The sequence below is a fragment of the Camelina sativa genome, chromosome 7 (assembly GCF_030686135.1).
Source record: "Camelina sativa cultivar CO46 ecotype springtype chromosome 7, ASM3068613v1".
Classification (NCBI taxonomy): Eukaryota; Viridiplantae; Streptophyta; class Magnoliopsida; order Brassicales; family Brassicaceae; genus Camelina; species Camelina sativa.
The window spans coordinates 25613488-25638388 of record NC_141886.1 but is presented as its reverse complement, the minus strand read 5'-3'; the positions used below and the strand labels follow the sequence as shown (position 1 = coordinate 25638388).

The following is a 24901-nucleotide window of genomic DNA, read 5'->3' as shown; positions in this document are numbered from 1 at the left end:
AAGAAGAAGAAAAATAAAGGAGAAAGAAAGGCTCTTTCTCTCTAGTGCTCAACACATTACACTTTAGGATTCCACTTTGTGTGCGTAATAAAGGTAATGGTGGCTTTGCTTTCTAACCGATGCTAGTGCCTTTGTGTGTTTTTTGCTGTCTTCCAAAACTATTTACCAAATTATGTGTATATACACCTTTTTTACAACTTTTACCTATAAATCTCTCTTTGATCAAAAAAAAAAAACCCTATAAATCTCTAAAATAATTATATAATAGGGAAGAATATAATAATTTATGTGATCACTTTGCTTATAGTAGAATCACATCCTAACATTTCTACAACTATATAAACGAGGTACTCTTCGATTCTCTGTTGAAACTGTATATATAAGTTTAGTTTCCTGATATTGTAAGTTTTTGAGTTGAAGTTCAAAGTTATAATTTCCAAAAAGGATTCACTTGTCTCCAAGATTTTTTAGTATCCCCTAATAATATACACAAAGATCGACAAGATATAGTTATTTTTTTCGAAAAAAGTACCAAGGGTAGAGCTGTAACCATATATTATAGAGTAGAGTACAGAATCATTTCAGAAGCTGACTATTTTTCTAAGAGCAAGTTGCATTCGCTTAGCGACATTGAGTTGACCAGATTCGTTTAATACATTATATAACCCTAGATTTTTATCTTTTTAAAAAAGAACACATAAGGGTAACGTTAAAGAAAATAAAAGCGTCTATTTTCATTACATTTAAACCTTCTCTATAAAGTAATTTTTAGGTATTTTTTCATTCGATTTTTTTATTTTTTTAACTTTAAAAAGTTAACGAAAAGGTTATTAACATTTTTTAACTTCTTTTAGGATAACGTTTATATAACTCATAAAATTAACAAAAAAAAATGGTAGAGACCTAATAAAATCCCTCTAATCTAGTCAGTCAGCAAATGACATAAAAAAAGTCTATCCAAAAGGAAAACTGTGTAAAGAGACAGGCAGGTAAGAAAACGAGACAAGAACAGACGAAAATAAACAAGACACGTGTCATACGACAGCATCACCAGCAAGCTGCAACATGTAATAATTTAAGAAAGAAACCACGTGGCTTTTGGGCTTTATAAACTAAAAAAACAGCCTCAGATCTCAAAACTCACACCACTCCATCCATTACTATTGCTCTGTACCTTTTTGTCTTTTGATTCCTTTATTAGAGAAGAGAAAGGCGCAAAGGGTAAAATCGGAAATAATATTATGGCCGACGGTAGTACTACTAGCTCCTCGGAGTCCACCAACGTGTGCGGCGGTGTCGTGAGAAGAGAGATTATGCTGTTCGGCGTCAGGGTTGTGCTTGATCCGATGAGAAAGTGCGTGAGTTTGAACAATCTGTCTGAGTATGAGCAGACGGATGAGTCTCCAAAGATCGACGGTGAGGATAGAGATGGACAAGATAAGAACAAAACCCCTGCTGGTTACGCCTCCGCTGATGAAGCTGTTCCGATGTCTTCTTCCAACGGCAAAAGCGAGAGGAAACGAGGTACTACTCTTCGATTCTCTCTATTGAACTCTGTTTTTTGATCTTTCGATAAAGATGCTAAATTTATTGTCTTTCTGATCATTTAGGAGTACCATGGACTGAGGAAGAACACAAGCTGTTCTTGGTTGGGTTGCAGAGAGTAGGAAAAGGTGATTGGAAAGGAATCTCAAAAAACTTTGTCAAGAGCAGGACCTCTACACAAGTAGCTAGTCATGCTCAGAAGTACTTCCTCCGACGTAGCAATATCAACCGTCGCAGGCGAAGATCTAGCCTTTTTGACATGACTACTGACACGGTGATTCCCCTAATCCTCTTGTTACTCTAGTAGTTAGGATATTAGTTGAGAATATGTTAGCAGCCTGGAAATAGAGAGCCTTTAGTGATTGTTTGGTTAGTGAAAACTTAAGTATATAACCAATTGGTCTTTGTTATTTAGGTCATGCCCATGGAAGATGATCAAGTGGTTATGCAGGAGAAAACATCACAATCATCTTCTGTTATACCAGAAATCAACAACTTTTCTATACTTCCAGTTATGCAAGTCTATCCTGAGATCAACAACTTCTCTGGTGGTAATAATGCATCAGGGAACCAGCCATACGGACAGTTTGGTTCCTCGAATCTCATTGATTTGGTTCCATCAACCTTTCAAGCAAGGCCTGCACCGCTCTCGCTCAACCTCTCACTAGCTTCATCTAATCTGAACGAACCATCTTCTTCAATGCATTCAGCCTTCAACACTATTGGAGTCGCTTAGAGCATATCCGAAAAGGTGAAGATCTGCAAAAACACCAACCCTGTTTGTTTCTTTGTTGTACAGATAGGTCTTGACTTTGTTATAAAGATTCGTCAAATTTATGTATTTGGCTACAAAATCTGTGGGGGGGAAAGAATGAATAATAAACAGAGTTTGGAGATAGGACTTTAAGTGTGTGTGTTTTTAGGGTTCATGATCATCCTTTTTTTTCCTTCCATGTGTGGAAGTTGTTGTAATACTACTACTACTACTCTCCAAGTTCATTCGTGTGGATCTATCAAAACTTATATATATCATATTAACGTTATGTTTTCAGTCATGATATTAATCATAAACAGAGTTGTACTTTGCTTCTCATGTGGCTATCTCAATCATGTTTGATGATTTATGGGGTTTTTATAATAGTATCTGATTTCTAGGATAAGATATTGTAAGTGTTTGTAGAATAATAATAATAATGTCATTATCTTTAGTGATGCCAATAATGTCACATTTTATTGGTCACTTCCATTATAGTGGAGCTTTTTCTTTTCCCATCAAAATCCAGATTCTCTTTTTATACTTATATTTTTAGTGTGAGATGATTATGTGTTGTTAAATCCGGGTTTTTTACCTGAACTTCCAACTCAAAATCAATTGGTAATGAATTGAGAAGCTTTAATCTTTTATATTATTACTCAAGTAGTCAAGTCTATAGACATCTATTTATGTGGGATTTTCTCTTTTATATTTACTTTTATATATATGTAATTATTCTTGTCTAGGATTTAGTACATAGTTTTGTAGTATTAGTACAAAGTCTCCTATTTATACAAAACTATGTACAAAATTTACATATATAAAAGTAAATACAAAATTTAGTAATATCTAGAGAATAGGAAAATATCCTCGGTAGGTATATTTTTACCTGTTTCGTAAGCAATAATCTTCCAATCAAAAGAACATGACCCCCATTCATTAATCAACCAATCACACAGTATTCATATATATATATATATATATGTCATGTCCTCTGTTTCCGTCGTGTATGGTTGTATTTAGTTTCAGCGTCAACGACAAAGTTCTCCTCACGTCTAAGCGGGAAAAATTACAAGAATCATATTAGGTTTTTTTCGGTACATCTCTTTGCCTTGACATTATTTCTAAATTTGCCAATTTTAGATCTGAGATTATCCTTTATTTTTGGGTACTTTCTCTCCTCAAAATTCCAGTCTAATCTAGTCTGTATTAGACTCACCAAACCCAGAAATAGGAACACAAATCACAAAAGATAAGAGAGAGATTATGATCTCTGTTTTTGTTGATTGTTAAACCAATTTGATTTCATATGATTATACAATTGCTCTGTTTTTTCCTGTTCTTGTTTCTTCTTTTACAAGCCACCATGTCTAAACGTTCTTTTAAGAAGTTCGTGGAACAAGAACTCGGATCTCTTCCTCATTTCGTCATCTACACTGTTCTTGAATGGAGCCTCATCGTTATCCTCTTCATCGATGGCCTTATCGCCTTTTTCTCAAACCAATTCGCCAAATTCTTCGAACTCAACATTCCTTGTCTTCTCTGCACCAGGATCGACCACATTCTCGTCCCTGGAGACCCTCAATCATATTACAACGAGTCAATCTGCGACTCTCACAAGAAGAAAGTCTCTTCTCTTGCTTATTGCCATGTCCATAAGAAGCTCTCTGAGATCAAACATATGTGTGAAGGATGTCTTCTCTCTTTCGCCACCGAGAAAGACTCTGACTGTGATACTTATAAGTCTCTCATTGGAATCTTACACAAAGATCTCGAGCTTCTCATTGACGATGAACGTGAACTTCCCTTGGCGTTCAAGAAAGACGACAATTCTGTTCAGACAACAAAAAATCTTGTGGATTACAAGATTAACAACAACAACCTTAAAAGTGATAGCTTGAAGGAACATTGTTCGTGTTGTGGAGAATTATTAAAGATGAAATCTGAGAAGTTGCCGAAGAACAACTCTTTCCTGGCTCCTGCTCCTTCACCTAGGGTTTCGTACAATAAACAGTCTGAAAACGAATCTGAGTTTAAGTATCTGGATATGGACAGAACGCCGAGTTTTGTAAGAGGAGGTAACAAGTTTTTTGGGGTCCCTCTGTCTGATTCGGCGCAAAACAGTCCACGATGGTCCGTTCGGTCTCTTAAGAAACCCCTTTTGGATAAGCCAGAGAATGCTTCGGACAGGGCAGATCAAAACGGTGAATCCATCCTTCATCAGCTCAAGAAAGAGGTTCGCTTGGACAAGAAGTCACTCATTGATTTGTATATGGAGTTAGATGAAGAGAGAAGTGCTTCAGCTGTTGCAGCCAACGAAGCGATGGCTATGATCACGAGGCTTCAAGCCGAGAAAGCCGCTGTTCAAATGGAGGCTTTGCAGTACCAAAGAATGATGGATGAACAAGCAGAGTATGACCAAGAAGCTTTGCAGTCAATGAGTAGTGAATTGGCCAAGAGGGAAGAGGAAATGAAGGAACTTGAAGCTGAATTTGAGGCTTACAGAGAGAAATATGGATGTTTGACAGATGAAGACGATGCACGTGAAGAGGTTCATGAACAAAACGGTAATGCTAGAGCAGATGATGCTTGCCAAGAAACTAAACCATTCTCGGATTTGGCGGTCTATTCTTCAAATCAAGAAGAGAATGGCCAAAGCATCGATCAAAATGAGTCTACAAAATCACAAATGAAAGTGTCAGAGGAGTCTACCGCAGAAAATGATGTCTCTGAACTTGAACAAAGAGGTATGATTTTTTACTATGAGGTTTGATCACTCTGTGTTGTTTATAAATCTGATCCCGAAAAAAAACCCTTTCTTATCTTGTGTGTTGTTGTTATGAAATTGGTCAGGGAATGAAAGCAAAGAAGGGATAGTAAAAGAGCTTTCAGAGATCACAGAAAGGCTAAGTGCTCTTCAATCAAATGGTGATCTGTTGAAACATATTGCTGATGTTTTGGATGTTAGTGAAGGAGAAGCAATTCTATTGCAGATATCTCAAAATTTGCACATGCTTCGTAGTTTTGTTGCTATGCCTTCAGAATCCATGGACTTGTAATACATCTTTTATTGTTTCTTAGAGAACAAGCAAGCTTCCACGCCTTGTCTTATAACTCGAAAACATTTCTTTGATTCTTTCTCAATAAAAGTTTCAGTTTGCTCCATAAACCCAACCTTTTTATATGGATCATACCTGATTGTTTCAAACGCAATTTTTTCCGTCTATATTTAGATGTGATTTTTTCCTTCAATTTTTTTTGGGTTCTTGTTTTTTTCAATAGGAAATACCATTTTGAATTTGTATCTAGATGTATTTAACATATTGCGTGCTAATTATTTGATTTGTTTGTCTTAAACATATTACTAATTTCAAGAAGGAGAAGCAATGTATTTAAGTATAATTTTGTATAAATGTTAAAATCAAGGAGTTAGGGTTTAATTTGTACCTAACTTGTTTCAGCCAATATCATAGCTCTAGCCACTAGGTCTCAGTGAGTTAGGATTAATTTTGAACCAAACTTATATAGCCACCATATATGCTTTGCCTTATTATAGAAGCCATAAAAGAATTGCACACATTTGAACCCAACATTCATAAAGATTTGATTTTTCTTGTGTTTCCCTTAAACTTATCTTATTCTTATCCAAACAAGCTATAGGGTCGATCCAAAAACACCCAATTTCCAACGCTATACAATCTAACAATTAACATCGTAATTTATCATCAATCATCATCTCCTCACAAATCTCTTCTTTCCTCTCCAGAGGTTTAATCCTCCTTACACTCGTCATGATCACTCTCTTCACGAATCCTACTCTCTCATCCATAAACCGTAACCCCTTACAAGACTTCTGTGTACCTGATCTCGAATCTTCCCCAACCAACAGTGGCTACCCCTGCAAGTTACAAGTCACCTTTGAAGACTTCTTTTATTCCGGCTTGAACACTCCTTTAAACACCTCGAACCCAAAAGGTACTGCCGCTAATTCAGCTAATCTCATGACCTTTCCAGGCCTAAACACTATGGGAATATCCATGTACAACGTTGAAATAGCCCCTGGAGGATACAACCCGCCTCACTCGCACCCAGGTTCAACCGAGGCAGGGGTCGTTATCGAAGGCTCGGTTTTGGTTGGGTTCTTGACGACTAACTACACGTTGTACCAGAAGGTTATTGGACCCGGTGATATGTTTGTGATTCCTCCAGGACTCATTCATTACGAGGGGAACGTTGGGAAAACGCAATCACGTCTCTTGACGGTGGTTGCTGACGACTTGCCTGGCGAGGTTGTTCTGCCTCACACTTTGTTCGCTACCAAACCCGCGATTCCAAACGCAGTATTGATGAAGGCGTTCAAGGCGGATAGTAAAACAATCAACATGCTCAGGACAAAGTTTACTACTTGAAAAAATGTTCTATATTTCCTCTCTAAAAATGTAATCTTTTATGTGTTTCCTTAAATGAATAAATGAAATCGTGGTTTTTTTTAGTATAGAAGCACCTAGTATACTTAAAACAATAATTTTATCATAATAATTTGTTTTAATTACTTCACAAACATATAGCAACGAATCGCGGGTTCTATAACATTTGTATTTATTTAACATTTTCAAATTTTAATTCCTCAACGGAGTTAAATAATTTGAATTTTGATAACCAATAGTATTAAATTTTTTGAATTTCTTGGTATATAAAAACGAAGTTATGATTCATAATACTGATAATCATTACGGATGAAAAAAAATATATTTCTATACTTGTATGAATTTACAATCGAGCTTATTTATAAAACAAGACAAAAAGTTTTAAACCAACAGGTCCAAAAATTACAACAAAACTGACATTTTGACAAACACATCATCTTAGGTTTGTTTAGGAAAAATTAAAGCCATATACATTATCATGTGTGTTTTGACTTTTGATCTACAATACTAAGGTTTTGCACATGACTACGACCATGATCTTCACTTTGCAAAAATGGTCTTGATCGTTATTGTTGATAGATCACTCTCTCGGAGTGCTCATGTCCCCATCCCCTACTTCAACTATCTCCTTGGGATAAATCTGCAGAATAACATAAGTCTATGAAATTCTTTTTACAAAGTTAAGACATCATCAACTCAACGATCTATATATATATATAGAATATATATATATATAAAGAATTAAACCTGGTGGCCTTTGTCTTCGTTATGACCGAGCGTACGGACTTTGAGCTCCCCTCTGCTCGTGGTTAACTCGTCTAGAATCTCAGCATCGCACTCTTGGACGCCTCTCGTCGAGTTAGTCGACTTTTAAACAAGGTTATAAGTACTCGTCAGCACTAATTCGCCAAATTAATCTCAATATTTTAAAATACTCTAGAATGCCTTAAGTGACAAGAATGTAAATATTACATAGACATTACTGACATACCCTGAAAGACAGTTCAAGCGGGTTTCTAGGAGTTCCAGGGATCTCTTCGTACTCTGCGGCATCGAGTTCTCGGAGATGAGCTGGTTTAAAGAGCTTGGGGAGAAGGTACTGTCTGATTGCTATCAAGAGGAAGAAAAGAACCGGAAACATGATTCCAGCCACCGGAATCCACGTCACTCCGTAGCACAGCCCAAAGTAAAATATCTGAAACAGTGTGAATGCAGCCATTGACTTGTATGGTACTTTCTCCACGAACGACGCATGCGCTCCCTCCAAGACCCTAACAACAATAATCACATGATTAGTCTTTTGAAGGAAATATGAAGTAAAAAAAATGAAAGAAACAGAGTATTTTTCAGAGCACACACTTGAATCTCCTGCTTGGTGGGACAAAGAGAAGCACTGTGCGCTCGAAGAACTGATTGTCTGGGAGGCTGTCAATGGCCATGTAAGCGAAATACCCCCAGAGAAGTGAAGTCGGTATGAGCTTAATAGCCGGTATAGCGAACACTGCACCTATCACTAGCAATGATTGCAACAGGTTGCTCACTCTCTGCTCGTTGACTCGTACAGGCAAGTAAGCGTCAAGGTGCTTCTCTGGATCGAAACCACTCTCGTCGCTGCTATCTCCACCGTCGTCGTTCTTCTTCATCACTGCCTCTTTCAGATCTTGCAGCTCATTTACCAGGGTTAAGTTTGTCTCAGCCTGTTGATATAAAAATATGAGCTTATATTTTGAAAACCGGATCACTGAATAATGATGAGTCTACCACTAATAGTGCTGCTTACTAGTGGACTTTTGTCCATTTCTATGAAGACTTGTTGCATATCCTCGTACACTTGTGACGACGTTGCTCCCTGTCTGATGGTTTCTTTGGCTGTCATCACCATCTTCCTCCGCATTAACTGTATAGAAAAAACCAAGTTTCATCAAGACCAGCTTAATCTGAATCTTGAGTGTTCATTAACTGAGTATTAATTAGACCTGTCGTCTGAGAACAGCAAGGCTTTTGGTGTGCATAGGAGATTGTGGGAGGACTCCGTTGGAAGGAGGCAGACCAAGCAATCCACAGATCAACACCTAACAAACAACACAACTTTTGGATATTTTAACAAGAGAGAGTTAATGTGAGCTTTGCAGAGAAAGAAACAGAGTTTCACTGATTACCATGAAACCTAACAAGAGAATGTCGTAGTGATACGCAGAAGGGTTCTTGAGGTTGAACTCCTTCTGCTGCGCGAGCTGCGAGACAACGCTGTGGTCAAAGAAGTAGAGACCTGCGATCGTCAATGCGGGTATAAACGCCGCAAATATGTAGACCACAGAGACTTTCCCCATGTCCTGTAAAGAACAAAGACTGAATCTTAAAAGAGGTTCGGATGATGAAGCAAGATCTTAAAATGTAGTTGTGTTTGTAACCTTGATGACAGTCCAATGGGTTAAAGAAACAGAGTCCCATGGAAGAGGACTAACGAGTCTTCTCGGGACACCCGAGGGTAGTTTTGATGGCGTACCGAAAGACAATGCTGTCCAAACCACAATCATCAATGGAACTCCATAGTCTGCGATGAAGCTTCGGCACCATCCTTCACAAAGAATCATAATTGTAAGGTCTTGTAGCTGTTCTTTACACAGAAATGACCACTAAAAGAGAAGAATAAAGCTCTCTTACCTGTTCCGTATCGCCAAGACCTTGCTTTTCTGCTCTTCAAAGCGGTGTAGACAAGGCCGACGGTGAAAATAAGACCTAGAAGTCCGTTTGTGTAGAGCCACTCAAACTGATACTTTTCAAGTTTTGAGTCTTCACCTTTTGGAATCCTAAATTCGCTAACCATTCCCTACCAATTTCATTTCAAAACGTATATAATAATAACTTTTGACCTATCATGGTGGTTGAGTGTTTTGGTAATGATGATATATATATACCTTTATTGTTTGTTGAAGAAACAGAACAGCAATCAACATACCAAACAGCTCACCAGCGATCCTCGTGAACCGGTTGATGATATAAGCCACGTTGAATATCGCCATTACGAACAGTAACAAAGCCGTCCACACAAAAACCCTAGAATTTAACAGCCAGCAAAACCATAACTTTACAGGAAAACATTTATTAAAAAAAAAAAGGATTTAGGGTTTTGGAGTAGTTACCAAGCAACCCAAGCTAAGTAGAGTTCTTTTCCCAATTCTGGTCTTCCTTTAGCGAAGTGGTACAAGTACTTGTACATTAAGACAGTTGGTTCTGCAACTCCAAGTATCAGCAATGGTTGTCCTCCCAATATTGAGTGCATCACTCCACATAAGGCTGTAGATGCTAACGTTTCCACTGTGCTCAATGATCCCTCTATAATTCCCCAAAATTTGAATTCAGATAACGCTTAACTAAAAACAAGATCAAATAATACTTGTGCAACTTTAAAGACCCATATAAACCTGTGTCGTGGCTGAGTTGCTCGCCAAAGGCGATAATAGGAAGGGCAGAGGCGAAGAAAATATATGTTGTGGGTGCTAAAATCCTGCAAAAACCTCACCAAACAAAATAAATCACGACGTATGTTCCTCTTTTGGACTCAATGGTCAGAATATAATACTTGAGTGTTTTGAAAGGTACCCGAAACCAGAACGGAGACCAGCGACCCAATCTTGCTTGTAACACAAGGCTCTTCCTCTGAGATCTCCTACGATACCTCGAAATGGCTTCTTTGAGCCTTCCACTCTTTCTTCCTCCATATCCCAAATCACTTGAAGGCTCACCAAAACTCGTTCTTCTGTTCAGATATTATTAGCCTTAGGTCCACTCAAAAAGTAAGCTTAAATATTGTGGAAAACATATCGAGAATAAACTTCATAGCTTTTTTAATTAAAATTTAATTTATGGAAAAGGAGAGTGTTCTTATCTATCTATCTCACACACAGTTAGAGAAACATGACAATGCACAAAACAAGGAAATAAGTCATGAGAATTTTCTTTTTATGACAAAGGATACAGAGAAGCGAAAGCATCATTTGGTTGCGTGGAGCAAAGTGTGTCGTCCCAAGGGGGAAGGGGGACTCGGGATTAGAGCGTGTCGTGATATGAACAAAGCTCTACTGGCGAAGGTGGGTTGGAGAGTTTTACATGATCAAGCAAGCCTTTGGGCACGCATAGTGAGGAGTAAGTATAAGGTGGGCGATATTCATGATACATCCTGGATATCAGTCAAGAGTCATTTCTCTTCGACGTGGAGGAGTGTATGTATGGGGTTGCGGGAAGTGGTTACCCGTGGAGTTAATTGGGTGGTCGGAGATGGGAAGAAGATTCTATTTTGGACAGATAAATGGCTTGCAGGGGAGCCACTTATCGAAGGAACAATGGGTGCTTTGCCTCCGGGGTTTGATAAACTCACAGCCAAAGAGTTATGGACAGATGGTGTGGGATGGGATCTTTCCCGTATATCACTATATGTGTCGCAGGAAAAGTGTTTAGAGCTGGCGGCTGTAGTATTGGACAGTTTCACTGGGGCTTCTGATAGGTTGTCGTGGGGAGGAAACTCGGAGGGTAGGTTTACAGTTGCATCTGCGTACAATCTCCTGATACGTGAGGAGAGGCCTGCACAGAATATGGAAACTGCATATAAGAGGATATGGCGGGTGATAGCTCCTGAGCGGGTTAGAATCTTTCTCTGGTTGGTAATGCATCAAGTGATTATGACGAACTCTGAGAGGAAGAGACATCATTTGTGTGATTCAGATGTTTGTACGATTTGTCAAGGAGGTATAGAGACTATTCTCCATGTTCTCAGGGATTGTCCTGTCATGTCTGGCCTGTGGGATCGTATTCTACCGCCTAGTAAAAGACTGGTATTTTTCTCTCAGTTTCTACTGGGATGGGTTTATGAGAATTTAGGTAGAGGGATTGTCACAAGGGAGGGAGATTGGTCTACAGTGTTTGCCATGGATATCTGGTGGAGCTGGGAATGGCGGTGTAGTGACGTGTTTGGCGAAAGAAGGATCTGTCGGGACAGGGTCCGTTTCATTAAAGACTTCGCAACAGAGGTAAATCTGGCAAATTCGTTGCCTTGCGAACAGAATGCTCGAGTGGTCGAAGTGGATAAGCAGATTGGTTGGGTGGCTCCGGAACAGGGGTGGTACAAGATAAATACTGATGGGGCGTCCAAAGGAAATCCGGGTCCTGCAACTGCATGTAGTGTGTTGCGGAACTCGGTAGGGGCTTGGTGTAGCGGGTTTGTGGTTAACATTGGTCGATGCTCGGCACAATTGGCGGAGCTGTGGGGCATCTACTATGGGCTATATGTAGCGTGGGAGAAGAGAGTCACACGGTCAGAGTTAGAAGTAGATTCTGAGATTGTGGTGGGTTTTCTTACGACAGGGATCAATGATTCTCATCCTTTGTCTTTTCTGGTGCGTCTGTGTCATGGCTTCCTTGTTAGGGACTGAATTGTCCGTATTAAACATGTGTATCGTAAAGCTAATCGTCTAGCTGATGGTTTAGCGGGATATGCGTTTTCTTTACCGCCTGGTTTTCATGCTTTTGATTTGGTTCCTAATGTTGTTGCTACTTTTTTGAGGGATGATGTTGATGGCCATGCGTGGCCGAAACACATCCGGTTGTAGGTTCTTTTTACTTTATAGTCAATAAACCCCAGGGGTAAAACCGTGGTTATTCACAAAAAAAAGAAGATGTACCAAAAAAAAAAAAAAAAAATCTAATACTTTTAATTCAATAAAACTCCAGTGACAGTGATTAAGAATTTAAGATGCGTCGTCGTACATCTAATCTAGATCCACAAGAAGGAAGATGAAACAATTATTTTTTTTTAAAAATAATATATATATAGGTTTTTGATATCGAAAGTAGCAGTTTCATATTCTTTTTGACATCTATCTTTACAGAGGAAAATCAAATAAAAGAAAGACTTTTTTTTTTTTTTGGTATCAAAATAAAAGAAAGACTTGACATGCAATAACATACAAAATGCGACGAAAGAGATAACGAGAACCACCGGAGCTGAAGTAAATTGCTCTGTGTTGTGTGTGTAGCAGCGATATGTATTGTAAGGCTTTGAACGAAGATACGATTTTTATAAAAAGTTGAGTAAGGTCACAAAGGCAACGGTCATTTGATTAAAAAATATACACGTCTGTTTTGGTGGTCCTACTGACACGTATCACTAGTCGAATGGTGGATTCTTTTTTTTTTTTTTACGATTAATGGTGGATTATTATATGTCGTCAAGTTGGTTTTTCGTAGGAAAGATTTTAATGGGCTCTTCTTCTTACATGTACTGTTGACAGCCATGGATACTGGAAACCAGAAAGTACTGTTTAATTGACAGCCGAAAGATATTTTTTTATTCAACCTCAAATTAGAGTAATCTTGCTTTGTTTTTTTAGAAGGTTTCGCCAAAAAGTATATCAGGTTGTGTTAAAAAATACTACAGGTGGATGGATAGTGTTACGTGATTAATATGAATAGGGGTGTCAATCGGACTGGCCCGGCCCGGCCTAGCTCGAAACCCGTAAAGTCCGCATATGTTTGAGCCCGGCTTGGCCCGACCCGAAATATTTCCGAACCTATATTTTAAAGTTCGAGCCCGGTCCTAACAAGACTACATGGCTTTTCGAGCTTTTTCGGGTTTATCTTACCGATCAAAAATTCAAACATATAAGCCTTACAAAACAGTGTTTAAAGGTGCACTGTAAAACAAATCAATCAAAAATTTAATAACTCATATATATTAATTACAACCAACTTAATTTAATATAAAAAGTTTAAAACTAAACAAAATTTTGATACTTTAAACAAATAAACTAATATATAATTCATATAAAATAACATAGATAAAATTTTTTAAAGTATTAAGTATGATTTTTAAGTAAATATAAAAACTAGGATTAGAGTTTAAAACTTTAATTATAATAAATTATAAATCAAATATTGCAATCAAACAAAAATGTTAACAAAAAAGTACAAATATATTTTTAAAGGGCTTTTCGGGCCCGAGCCCGATCGGACTAAGCCCGAAAAACCCTATAGTCCAAATGGGTTGAGCCCGAAAAGCCCTATTTTTTCTGGACATATCTATTTAAGTTCGAATCCGCTATTTTTCAGGGCCGGGCCGGGCCAGCCCGCGGGCTTTGGCCAAATTGACATGCCTAAATATGAAGTAAAGTAACTAATACTAGTCAAAACTCGAAAAAAAGAAAGAAAAAAAAAATAATACTTATTGGAGAAGTGGGATATGAGAGCAAGGATCTGAAGTGGGGTTGAAGATGTTTTAAAACTTACTCTTAATGTTTCTAATTAATGTATTTTTAAAGGTTTTTTATATACATTGTAATTTTTATAAACAAAATTTGACTATAATTCCTATTCATGATTGCGCAAAACCAAACTAACTTTTTGTATATCGTTTTGATTTAATCGGATATTCATAAAAGACATTAAAAATTGATTGTAAATGCATTTCTTTTTTTAAATTTACATAATTCTATAACTTTAAGGTAATAGTATTCATTATTAAATTATTTATCTTAAAGTTTCTAATTTTTCAATAAGAAAATATTGCATTGAAAATCTAGAAAAACTATCTTCTTAAAGTAAAACATTTTTAAAGAAAAGAGATTAATTACTTTGACAATTTTTAAAAAAAATGAAAACTGTTTTATTATTTATTTATTTATTTATTTTGTTTATTAGTCAAGTGACTAATTAAAACATCAAAATTCTCCTTAATGCTTTTTCTGAAGTACTTTAAAAAGTTTGTATATATAGTTATATCCTCGATATATTAAAAGAGAAGCATTCTGCAGAAAAAGCTGATGTGTCGTCGCCAAAGAGTTTTGTAACCAATTTATTATTCACCTTTAGTATTCTATAAAATTACATAAAACTGTCATTGCTATATATATATATATATATATATATATTTTGTCAACTGTCACTGCTATTCAATTTATTTATATACACAATATTTTGCTCCTATAAATTCTAAAATTGGTAAATATTGTTCAAAAATTGATAAATATTACCCCTACATATTTTCAAAATTAAATTAATTTCACTATGTATTGTAATATAATAATATAACTATATTATGAGATGTAAAAAAATATATATATATATTTAAAATCATATTTTCAGAAATATAAATAATGTTACCTTTCTAATAATTTTATAAAGCTATAATGATGAAAAAATCGAAGATCATTTGAAACTGACTCAATGTTTATTCTTTTGCTAAAAACAATAACTATATTTGCTCAAAAGAACATATGATCACCAATCGAAATGACATGAATATATACTTTAATTTGGATAACTATATAGTTAAACATTATATATAAATATGTAGTTATAATTGTGACAACCCGTCCCGCAGACCCCACTAGCCCATCGCTAACTGCCCCAATGGACCCCAAGTTGGCCCTACAGGGCATCGATCATAACCCCTCACCTTGGAAATGGAACTATTCATCCAAATCCACTAGTAGGTTATTGGTGCGCCAGGCATTCCTCGAACCCTGGTCCCCACCTTTTAACAACCTTCCCACAGGACAAGCTGTCACCAATTAACCTACAGATGAATAGTTCCTGTCCACGGTGAGGGGTTAGGATCGATGCCCTGAAGGACCAGCTTGGGTTCCGTTGGGAGTAAGCTAGCGGGTAGGCTAGTGGGGTCCACGAGACGGGTTGTTACAATAATGTTTTTACAGAAATCTTAAAATTTAGAAAATCCAGTCTAATAAAAATGAAAACAAGTAATAATATTATACTAATAGCTGAGATATATAGGGATCTAATGACTAAATAAAATTTATTAAATCCAATGATATAATACCGTAACTAAGACCAATTATATAAGGGATTTAATGACCAATTATAGTCTTTTCCCTCAGGAAACAATTTTGTAATTTTATTTCTCCATCAATTACGGACACATATATTACTTAAAAAACTAATAATATCCAAATTAATAGAATTCTTATTAATAAAATATCTTCTTGTATCTCCTATATAAAATACTTTATATCATATTTTATTATTTGCCTTTCTCTTACTATATTATTTACACTAAATTGTCATTAGTATAACTAAGGAATATTTCATTCAATAATTGAAGGAAATCTATACTATTAATTGGGGAATACACTTAAGGGTTAAAAAAAAAATCATATCAAATATCCATGTTGCCAAACTGACCCAATTTACATATTAAGAAGAAAAAAAAAAGATTAAACAACAGATTTATTATACTTTAGGAAATAGCAAATTAGTTCCATAATAATCTGGTTATGAGAATTTTGTGTGGATATATTTATGTATGACAAAATACGGGATAAAAATTTTGGAAACAAGAATTCAAGCAGAACATATACGGACATATTATTTACTCATGTGAATTACGAGGAATAGGATTTTTTCGGGTAAAAAAAAAATAAACGTTGCAATCAGACATATTAGACAGGTTTAATCGCTTGACAATTATATATATTTTTTAAATTATGTAAAAATAACTCCGCCCGTATGTGTGGGTCCGAACCTAATACCATAGCGTAGAGAATGATCTACTACGCCGTCTCAAAATTTTCTGAAGTACAGGATACATTATTATATGGTGGTAAATAATTTTGGGTTTATTTAAACGAAAACTACAGATTATCTGCATTTTGATCTACAATTTATCATATTATAATAAATTATTATATTCCGTACGAATATCATAAACAATAAAAAAAAAATATTTGCTTAACTTTAAGACGAAGAAATCATCTGTATTTTTGTTCTCTAAATAATCTGTATTTTGATCTCCAATACTATCATGTGATAGGATATGCATATGCTATGGTTCTTATATCATTTTGATATCATATCAGCGGCCAGCTATTGCTTATGCTTCTGTTCGTCAAATCAATTGCCATTTTTCCTTCTGCTCATAGAAAGCTTAATCATCCTAAAAAAAAAAGTCATCATCTTTTGCTGTGTACCAGATTAATAAATATGCACTGCTTAATACGTCATATATATTAAAATTTTAATTAATAAACCTGCAACAGTTTTTCTTTTTTAACATCTTCTGCTATTAGCTTACATCATTAAGTAAAATACAAATAGATATACAGTACACCAATCCCCTTTATAATAAAACGGAAGTACACAACATTGTTTTGTAAACTATATAATTTTAATAAGTTGGTTATAAATAGGTTATAGATTAATTTGTTACAAATTAAATAGTGAGTGCAACCTTCATTTATTTTCGGAAGATTTTATTAGTAGAGCACGTTGTTTCCAAAAATCTTAAAGAGAATATTCTAAGGAATCATTTGATATCATCTAACTTACCATATTAATTTCTTTTATTAAATTATTCATCAAATAAAAAATTTTGATATCTAACTTAACATATTAGTTTGTTAATTATCATTATAATTCACCTCTCATTTTTATATATGAGTCTATTTTGTGAAACAAATAAATTATCATATTATTTATTATAATTAAAAAATAGTTTTATTTCCGGATATACCATAAGTTGAATTTTTTAAAACAAATATAAATTTTTCAATCTATAAAATGTTCAAGCTTTAGTAATATTATTTTATAAAAATAAGATCTATTGAATTAAAAAGTAACAGGTCAAAATTTGAATATTTCAATTCAATTTCATATTTTTTTTGATGAATTTTATAATTTTATATAATATAATAAACTTTAAATAATTTATTTTGAAATATTTTTAAAATATTTAAACTTGATATAAAAGTTAGAAACTATAAACACTCTAAATTGGTTTGTTATAGCAATGTCATTAATATATCACTATAATATGAAAGAATTTAAAGAAACCAAGTATATTAAAACAAAAAGTATAACAATATATTAAATTACTCATAATATAATAACTAACTTTTTAAATACTAAATGTACAAAATTATGTCTTATAATGACATTCAAGTCATTGTTGAAAAAACTTCACATACATAAACTAATACAACATATTAAAATTTTATTTTAAAATATAAAAATATACAAAATTTTGTATAAAATAAAATTTAACCAGTGTTATAGCACGGTACTTATCTAAAATCATTAACAATATAAAATTTACAAAATATGTGTCTTTTTTCAAGCAATCATATTTAGCATATGATTTTATTGCATAATGTTTTTATCCAAAAAAACTTTTAAAAATAATCACATAAATTATATTTTATGTAAAAATTACAATATAAATAAAATGAATTTCGATCCGTGCTCTAGCACGGGTCTTAATCTAGTACTAAATAGTAATCTAACATCTTCGATAAACCTACTAACAATTTTTGTCCTCGGTTTTATATTATTTTCTTGTTGGCTATATCTATCATCAACAATCACAATAAAGATAGAAATTCCAACAATTATAAACTAGAAGAATTGGAAAAAATGATGAACCATAATCGAAAACTGATTATGAGTTCGTTATAGACGTGTGTGTAGAATTGTGGATAGTAGATTATAATTCTGGAAAGTCATGATATTATGGTTTTTAAACCGTATCTAGATCTGCGTAAAGTTTTGCATTCTATAAAATGTAAGCAAACTATATTTCAAACTATAAGATTTGAACAATGAAATAATTAAGTTGAATATATGCACAATTGCACATGGGTGGTGGTTCATATAATATTTTCTTTTTTGAACATCTGTAACTTTATTAGCTTGTTAATGTTGATACAAATATGGAGTTAGCCACCTTGGTGGTACTGTAAAGTATTGATACAATCCACTTATTAAGGGAGCTTTACGACATAGAGTATCTGCTGCTGCGTTTCTTTCTCTGTTGACATGTTCCAAAGATGACATTGGGAGTTTTGACATCCAGTAACGGATATCATATAGGAGAGTGCCAATCTTTGAGTGATCGCCCATCTTGTTGATCAAGTTAACTAGTTCACGACTATCACTTTCAAATTATGTATGTTGGAGTCCGTGAGCCCACGTCAATTGTAGAGCATGAAGGAAGCCTAGGGCTTCGGCCTGAAGAACTGACGTTGAAGATTGTAGTTTTGCACAACCAGAGTAAAGAACCTGACCTGTGGAGTCTCGAATAATCCAGCATGTACTTGTGTAAGGTCTTCCATTTACATATCCACTATCAAAATTACACTTTACCCAGCCACATGGTGGAGGATTCCATTCCCGACTATGATTTCTTGGTGGATTGCTTCGGGGTGGTTGCAATCCTGATACTACTGCACTTTGGTTCTGAAGTTGTGTTGTCTCTATCCATTCAGCAACATCGTCGATTCCTTTTTTTTATTTCGCTTGCAGGACGACGATTGATTTTTTGAAATATGTAATCATTCCGTGATTTCCATATTCGCCAAATCATCCATATTGGAAGAAGTCCTTGTTGTTGAGTGAGTGATGAGTTCTTCTGTAGAGTAATGAGCAGACGAGTGTTTGTCTCAAAATCATCTGCAAAAGGGAGTTGTTTCCCTATATTACTTTGTACCATACGCCATATGGTTTGTGGGTAGGGGCATGTAAAAATGAGATGATTGATGGTTTCATCAGCCAAACAACACCTCTGACATATTGGGTCTGCTGGGATTGATCTTGTCCGAAGTTGTGTATTTGTTGCTAGAGCGCCAGATAAACCTCTCCAAAGAAAGTGCTTAAGTTTTGGAGGTAGTTGGAGTTTCCATACATCTTGTTTTAACTCCACGGAACCAATCGGTGGGAGGGCTATGTCTTCCTCAGATAGACCAACATGAGTCGCCACCCAATACCCTGATCGAACCGTATACTGTGCATTTGTTGTATATGCCCATTCATAAGTATCTTTTTTCTGCATACTTTGAGAGGTACAATTCAGAGGCTAGCTGCTGATCTTCAGGTGTGAGGACGCCTTCAAAAATTACTAGATCCCATTCTCTACTGTTTTCTGTCCATAAATCTGAAACTTTCATGTTAGGATCAATCACTGGACCTGCTGCAGGGCGTGGAGGTAATGTGGGAAGCCAGGGGTCGTCCCATATGCGTGTATTTTGACCATCTCCAAGGCGAACACGAAGGCCTTGACTAAGTAAACTTTTACCCTCTTGGATGGATCTCCACCCGTATGAAGTATATTGGCCTATAGCTGATTTCATGAAGGTAGTTCTTGGATGGTACAAATCTTTATAGATGCGAGCGAGGAGACTATTGGGGTTCATAAGAATACGCTAGGCCTGTTTTGCTAGGAGTGCTCTATTGAAATTATGAAGGTATTTGAAACCGAGGCCTCCTTCTTTCTTTGGGAGAGACATTCTTTGTCATGCTACCCAAGGTATTTTTCTTCTTCCATTTTCTTTCCTCCACCAAAAAGCAGAGACAACACTCGTAATTTCATCACAAATAGCAGAAGGCAACATGAAGCAATTCATTGAATAAACCGGAAAGGCTAGAGCCACAACTTTAATCAATATTTCCTTGCCTGCTGGGGATATGTATTTAGTCGACCAGCCCTCTGTTCTCTCTTTAACCTTTTTCACAACATGTTCAAACAGATCGACTTTCTTCCTACCAAACTGCTCCGGTAGACCCAAGTATTTTCCTCCACCACCTACTCTACTAATGCCCAAAATCTGTTGTATCCTTTGGCGTTTTGATTCTGGTGTTTTCATACCAAATATCACAGAGGATTTGTTGTAGTTGATTTTCTACCCCGAAGCATCCTCATACTTATGAAATAATGACGCCAAATGCAGACAATCTTCATTTGTTGAGCGACAAAAAAAGAGAGAATCATCTGCAAATAACAGATGTGATATGGAGGGAGTATGCCTGTTAAGCTTTAAACCATGAATCTGTTTATTAGCTTCAGCCTTCTGGATCATTCGACTCAACACTTCAGCACAAAATAAAAACAAATATGGCGAGAGGGGATCACCTTGGCGTATACCTCTTGTAGGATATATATGTCCATATGGTGAGCCATTGATAAGAATCTCATAAGATACTGATCGAACACACGCCATGATCCATTTCACCCACTTGCTATCAAATCCCAGTTGCAGCATGACCTTCTCCAAGAAGTTCCACTCAACTCGGTATACGCTTTGCTAATATCTGTTTTGATGGCGTGGTATGCACGTTGACATTCTTTCTTGGCTTTGAGAGCATGTAATAGTTCATGAGAAACCAAGACATTATCTGAAAAATTGCGACCTGGAACAAAGGCTGCCTGATATTCTGAAATAACGGACCCTAGGCATCGCTTTAGGCGCAGCACCAAAATCTTTGAGATAATCTTGTAGTGTACCGTACAGAGGCTTATAGGTCGGAAGTCAGCCTTGTTCTTCGGGTTGGTAAATTTTGGGATGAGACAAATATGAGTCTTGTTAATTCTTCCATCGAGTTCCTCCGTTTCAAAGAATTGACGCACCATATAACACACATCTGATCCAACCAAGTCCCAAAATTGTTGATAAAACGCAGCTGTAAAACCATCAAATCCAGGAGCACGATCTGCTCCAATTGAGAAGACTGCTGTTTTTATCTCTTCATCAGTAATTGGGAGCAGCAAATATCTGTTCATGTCACTAGTCAATTTGCACTCAATTCCGACAATAATATCTTCAAGATCGGTATGCTGCGATGTTATGAACATGTGCCTAAAATAGTCTTCAGCAACTCTTCCAATAGCATCATCGCGAAAGTGTTCCATTCCTTGCTCGTCAATGATAGATTTTATTCTATTCCGAGCTTTTCTTGTTTTTGTAGTAGCATGAAAGTATTTTGTATTACGATCTCCGAGATGTAGCCATGTGTTTCTCCTCTTTAGTTTCCAATACTGTTCTTCCTCACGATAAGTTTGATTTAGATCATTCCGTAGTTGGTGGACAGTCGAATGAGGTGTTTGATGGCATCTCTCCGCTTTATCGAGTCGGTAAGTAAGGGAACTGATCCGCTCAGCCGAATTTGTCTTTGTTTTTTGTTTCCAAGCAGCAATCTCACGTCTACATTGATGGATTTTGTTTTGTATACCTCCTTGATTATCTCTGTTTCCGGAACTCCATCTTTTTTTACAGAAGCAGTAAATTCTTCATTTGTAGAGTATCTTTTGTCATAGTGAAACTGACCTCTCTTAGAGCAGTCGACCTCCGCAATATCAATGATAACCGGTGCAAGATCTGAACCAGCCAAAGGAAGGAATTCTGTTTCAGATGCCGGGTACATCGCTTGCCAGTCTGAGTTTATGAATACTCTATCCAAGCAAGACTCGATTGTTTCTTTTTGTCGTTTCCCAACCCAACTGAACGGGTTACCTTTGTAGCGTAGGTCTTTCATATTGCAACAACTGATCATATTACTGAAGTTCCTAAAACTTGCAGTACTTCTCTGTCTACCCCCCTTCTTTTCATCTGGACTCAATATCTCATTAAAATCCCCACATGGACCTGTTCTGTTTACAGCTATTGTAGCTTTTCCCAAAGATAATGTCTTTCACTTGGTATTGGGTGGCCATAGATGCAAGACAAGTAGAAATTAAAGGATTTATATTCAACATAAAGATCTACAAGCCTTACATCACTAGACACTACTTGAACAGAAACATGATCTTTCCACAATACACAGAGACCACCACTTAATCCTCTAGGGGGAACAAGACACATCTCTTTGAAGCCCATACTTACACCTAACTCTCTCATATAGTCGTCTTGTTGTTTTGTTTCTACCAGGAACAACATGTCCAGGAGATACAGGCGTTGCATCTCCTCTAGGCGTCGAACTGTCAAGGGTTGTCCTAATCCTTGACAGTTCCAAAACCAACTCTCATGGAACTGGTGGTGGAACAGGCCCCACCGCGGCTCTATCTTGGTCACCTTTCTGAGCAGTCTCTCTCGATCCACTGCCTTCTTCCTTCACAATGTATGTGAGAGCTGTGTTCAACTTCCGTTTCCTGGAAAAAGGAGACTCTGCAGAACTATCAGAATCTTGTTTTCTCTTGCGCAGGTCTCGGCTTAGTGTCTCAATTATTCCTGGGGTGTCATCTGCAGGATGAACAAAGGAGGGAATAGGGTTATACAGAGTGTCCCCATCAAGACTTTCATCCCCACTTTCACCAGTAGAGATGTCCTCTAATGAGTTGTGGTTTGGATCAATGTACGAAAGTCTTCCCTCGTCAGTGTTTGGAGCAACATTCTGTTCCTCAGGATCATCCTCTGCATCTTCAATAGGCTGACCATCCTCACCAATCTCCTGGATATGGACCCCCGGGTTTCCATGTCCCTCTGGAATCTCATCATCATCGTCGTCAGCATCATCAAAATTTTCTGGCCCTCTGTTGTGAAGTAGACAATTACCAGAATCGTGGGTCATCATTCCACATACTTCACATGATCCTCGAAGACGCTCATAGAAGAAACTTAATACCGTATTCACCCCCGGCATGAATTGGTAGTTTCGCTGGAAACGTAGAGGGTGATCAACGTTCCAATTGATTTTAAATCGCTTTCTATGATTTCCCCCAGTGAGCGAGCAATGCTGTCAATAAACCTCAAATTCATGTAGTGAAAAGGGATTCTCCGTATTTGAATCCAGAAAGAGATAAAATTCAGAGACAGGGGATCCATCTCCGGAGACCATCTTTGTAGGACCAACATTCGATCTGCAAAAGACCATGGTCCACGGCGCAGAACGGTTTCAAGGGATTCCTCAGAAGGAAAGAAAAACTGAAAGCGGCGTTGTTCGACTATACGACCACGGGCAAGGCCAACCAAACCCCAGGATCGAGGAAGTGATGCAATCACTTGTTGGATGTTCTGTTTTCTCGGCATGAGCGGTCTCCCCATTAGACAAAAGAGGTTCTCAACCACGGCTTGTTGGACACTATCTTGAGGGAGAGCAAAAGGGGCATCCTCAATCCCTAGATTGATGTTTTGAAGACCACTGCGAATGTTGTCAGCCATTGGGTAAAGGAGATATGATCGAAGAAGGGATTGAAGAAGGTTTTGATTCAGGAGTTTGAAGAGGAAAACCCCAAAGCGGTGCTTTATATAGAGCCAATTCCATCTTCGAGTAACCGCTACATCGTGCAAAGTATCCACTACTATGTCGGGAGAAACCGCTCGATCGTGGGAGGGAAGAATAAACCACCCCACTCCAGCGTTGATAACTGTCAGAATCTTCAAAGGAAGATGACGAAAAGGAATCTGGCGAATCGCCCAAACAATCGCCAACCGTAACATTTTTTTTAATTCAATACCATGTTTTTTTTTTAATCTATATGAAGAATTCCGATATATTTTTTTTATTTGTTCATATCATTTTTGATAAAAAAAGCAAACATGAATTATAAGAATTGACAAAAACAAATTATGAGAACAATGAAATCATTAAGTGAGATAATTACATGCACATGGGTTAGTAAGTGGTAGATCATAATAAACAAACGCCGTACCGTGAGTATTGAAAAATGAAACAATGAGAAAATCTGACTTTGAAAAGGACTCTATATAACTAGATTCAAAACGCCGTACGATGAGAGTATCATTTTATAATCGGCGAATCATCGAGTCAAACACGCAAACATCATAATCATATTGTATTAACATAGATTTTCGATGATAACCGGAAAATGTTATTAATATTATATTATCTCAATCAGAAAGGACAAAGTAAATCTTTCATCAAAAAATGTCGTTACCTAGGATAAAATAAGGTTAATTAGTTGAACTTGTGACGTAACTGCTGAATCCTCCTCACTTCGTTGTCCAAATTTATTCCTGTGGAGGCCATTCCAACAACTATTTTAAAATCTCAAGTTATAAAGGAATTAGTTTCGATGTTATGACTTAATTATGAGGCCAGGTTGTCAGTAGCAATAGCATATTCATTATAAGCCTTTATGCTTAACAATTTTATTGTTTCTTAATTACAACTTCACGAGCGTAACTAACTACTATCGTCGCGACTCGTCTCCGCTAGTTCTTCTCGACGTGGTCATACTTTTCTAAAATCTATTTATTTATTTATTTAATAAATGTGGATTTAAGTCACAGCAAAGGTTAATTCATAAGTATAAAATAGAAAATTGTTACACAGTTACGAGAAGCACATTGCTCAAGTACTCAATCAATATGGGACATTTCAAAATTTTATTACACTTTCTTCACGTTTATGATAGACTTTTGAAATGTCAAGTTTGTGG

The 24901-nt window shown here is 36.4% G+C and overlaps 4 protein-coding genes and 1 pseudogene across 4 annotated transcripts; 3 read left to right on the top strand and 2 right to left on the bottom strand.

The window, feature by feature from the left end:
- The first annotated feature begins 939 nt into the window (after positions 1–939).
- LOC104702213 (transcription factor MYB1R1) lies at positions 940–2596 on the top strand. Its single transcript, XM_010418040.3, has 3 exons — positions 940–1524; positions 1611–1819; positions 1961–2596. Exons 1-3 carry the CDS (start codon positions 1242–1244, stop codon positions 2279–2281), a joined length of 813 nt encoding a protein of 270 aa, XP_010416342.1. The 5' UTR covers positions 940–1241; the 3' UTR covers positions 2282–2596.
- A 705-nt stretch (positions 2597–3301) lies between these two features.
- On the top strand, positions 3302–5468 carry LOC104702212 (putative myosin-binding protein 6). Its single transcript, XM_010418039.3, has 2 exons — positions 3302–5046; positions 5153–5468. The coding sequence occupies exons 1-2, from the start codon at positions 3609–3611 to the stop codon at positions 5356–5358; spliced, it is 1644 nt and encodes a 547-aa protein (XP_010416341.2). The 5' UTR covers positions 3302–3608; the 3' UTR covers positions 5359–5468.
- Positions 5469–5977: 509 nt separating this feature from the next.
- Positions 5978–6794, top strand: LOC104702211 (germin-like protein subfamily T member 3). Its single transcript, XM_010418038.3, has one exon. It carries the CDS (start codon positions 6091–6093, stop codon positions 6706–6708), a length of 618 nt encoding a protein of 205 aa, XP_010416340.2. The 5' UTR covers positions 5978–6090; the 3' UTR covers positions 6709–6794.
- Positions 6795–7032: 238 nt separating this feature from the next.
- LOC104702210 (putative boron transporter 5) lies at positions 7033–10464 on the bottom strand. The gene is made up of 13 exons (XM_010418037.2): positions 10330–10464; positions 10152–10234; positions 9870–10062; positions 9645–9783; positions 9391–9556; positions 9138–9304; positions 8886–9059; positions 8703–8798; positions 8507–8623; positions 8086–8423; positions 7718–7997; positions 7474–7593; positions 7033–7366 (listed from the first exon to the last, which is right to left on the bottom strand). The coding sequence occupies exons 1-13, from the start codon at positions 10446–10448 to the stop codon at positions 7307–7309; spliced, it is 2052 nt and encodes a 683-aa protein (XP_010416339.1). The 5' UTR covers positions 10449–10464; the 3' UTR covers positions 7033–7306.
- A 7962-nt stretch (positions 10465–18426) lies between these two features.
- On the bottom strand, positions 18427–24017 carry LOC147941699 (uncharacterized; annotated as a pseudogene).
- Between the last annotated feature and the right edge of the window lie 884 nt (positions 24018–24901).

Coding starts and splice junctions, on each gene's coding strand:
- LOC104702213 (XM_010418040.3), top strand. CDS start 1,242: ATGGCCGACGGTAGTACTACTAGCTCCTCGGAGTCCACCAACGTGTGC. Junction 1,525..1,610: donor CAAAAGCGAGAGGAAACGAG/GTACTACTCTTC, acceptor CTGATCATTTAG/GAGTACCATGGACTGAGGAA. Junction 1,820..1,960: donor TTGACATGACTACTGACACG/GTGATTCCCCTA, acceptor TTTGTTATTTAG/GTCATGCCCATGGAAGATGA.
- LOC104702210 (XM_010418037.2), bottom strand. CDS start 10,448: ATGGAGGAAGAAAGAGTGGAAGGCTCAAAGAAGCCATTTCGAGGTATC. Junction 10,235..10,329: donor GGTCTCCGTTCTGGTTTCGG/GTACCTTTCAAA, acceptor AGGTTTTTGCAG/GATTTTAGCACCCACAACAT. Junction 7,367..7,473: donor ACGAAGACAAAGGCCACCAG/GTTTAATTCTTT, acceptor GTTATTCTGCAG/ATTTATCCCAAGGAGATAGT.
- LOC104702212 (XM_010418039.3), top strand. CDS start 3,609: ATGATTATACAATTGCTCTGTTTTTTCCTGTTCTTGTTTCTTCTTTTA. Junction 5,047..5,152: donor CTCTGAACTTGAACAAAGAG/GTATGATTTTTT, acceptor GAAATTGGTCAG/GGAATGAAAGCAAAGAAGGG.
- LOC104702211 (XM_010418038.3), top strand. CDS start 6,091: ATGATCACTCTCTTCACGAATCCTACTCTCTCATCCATAAACCGTAAC.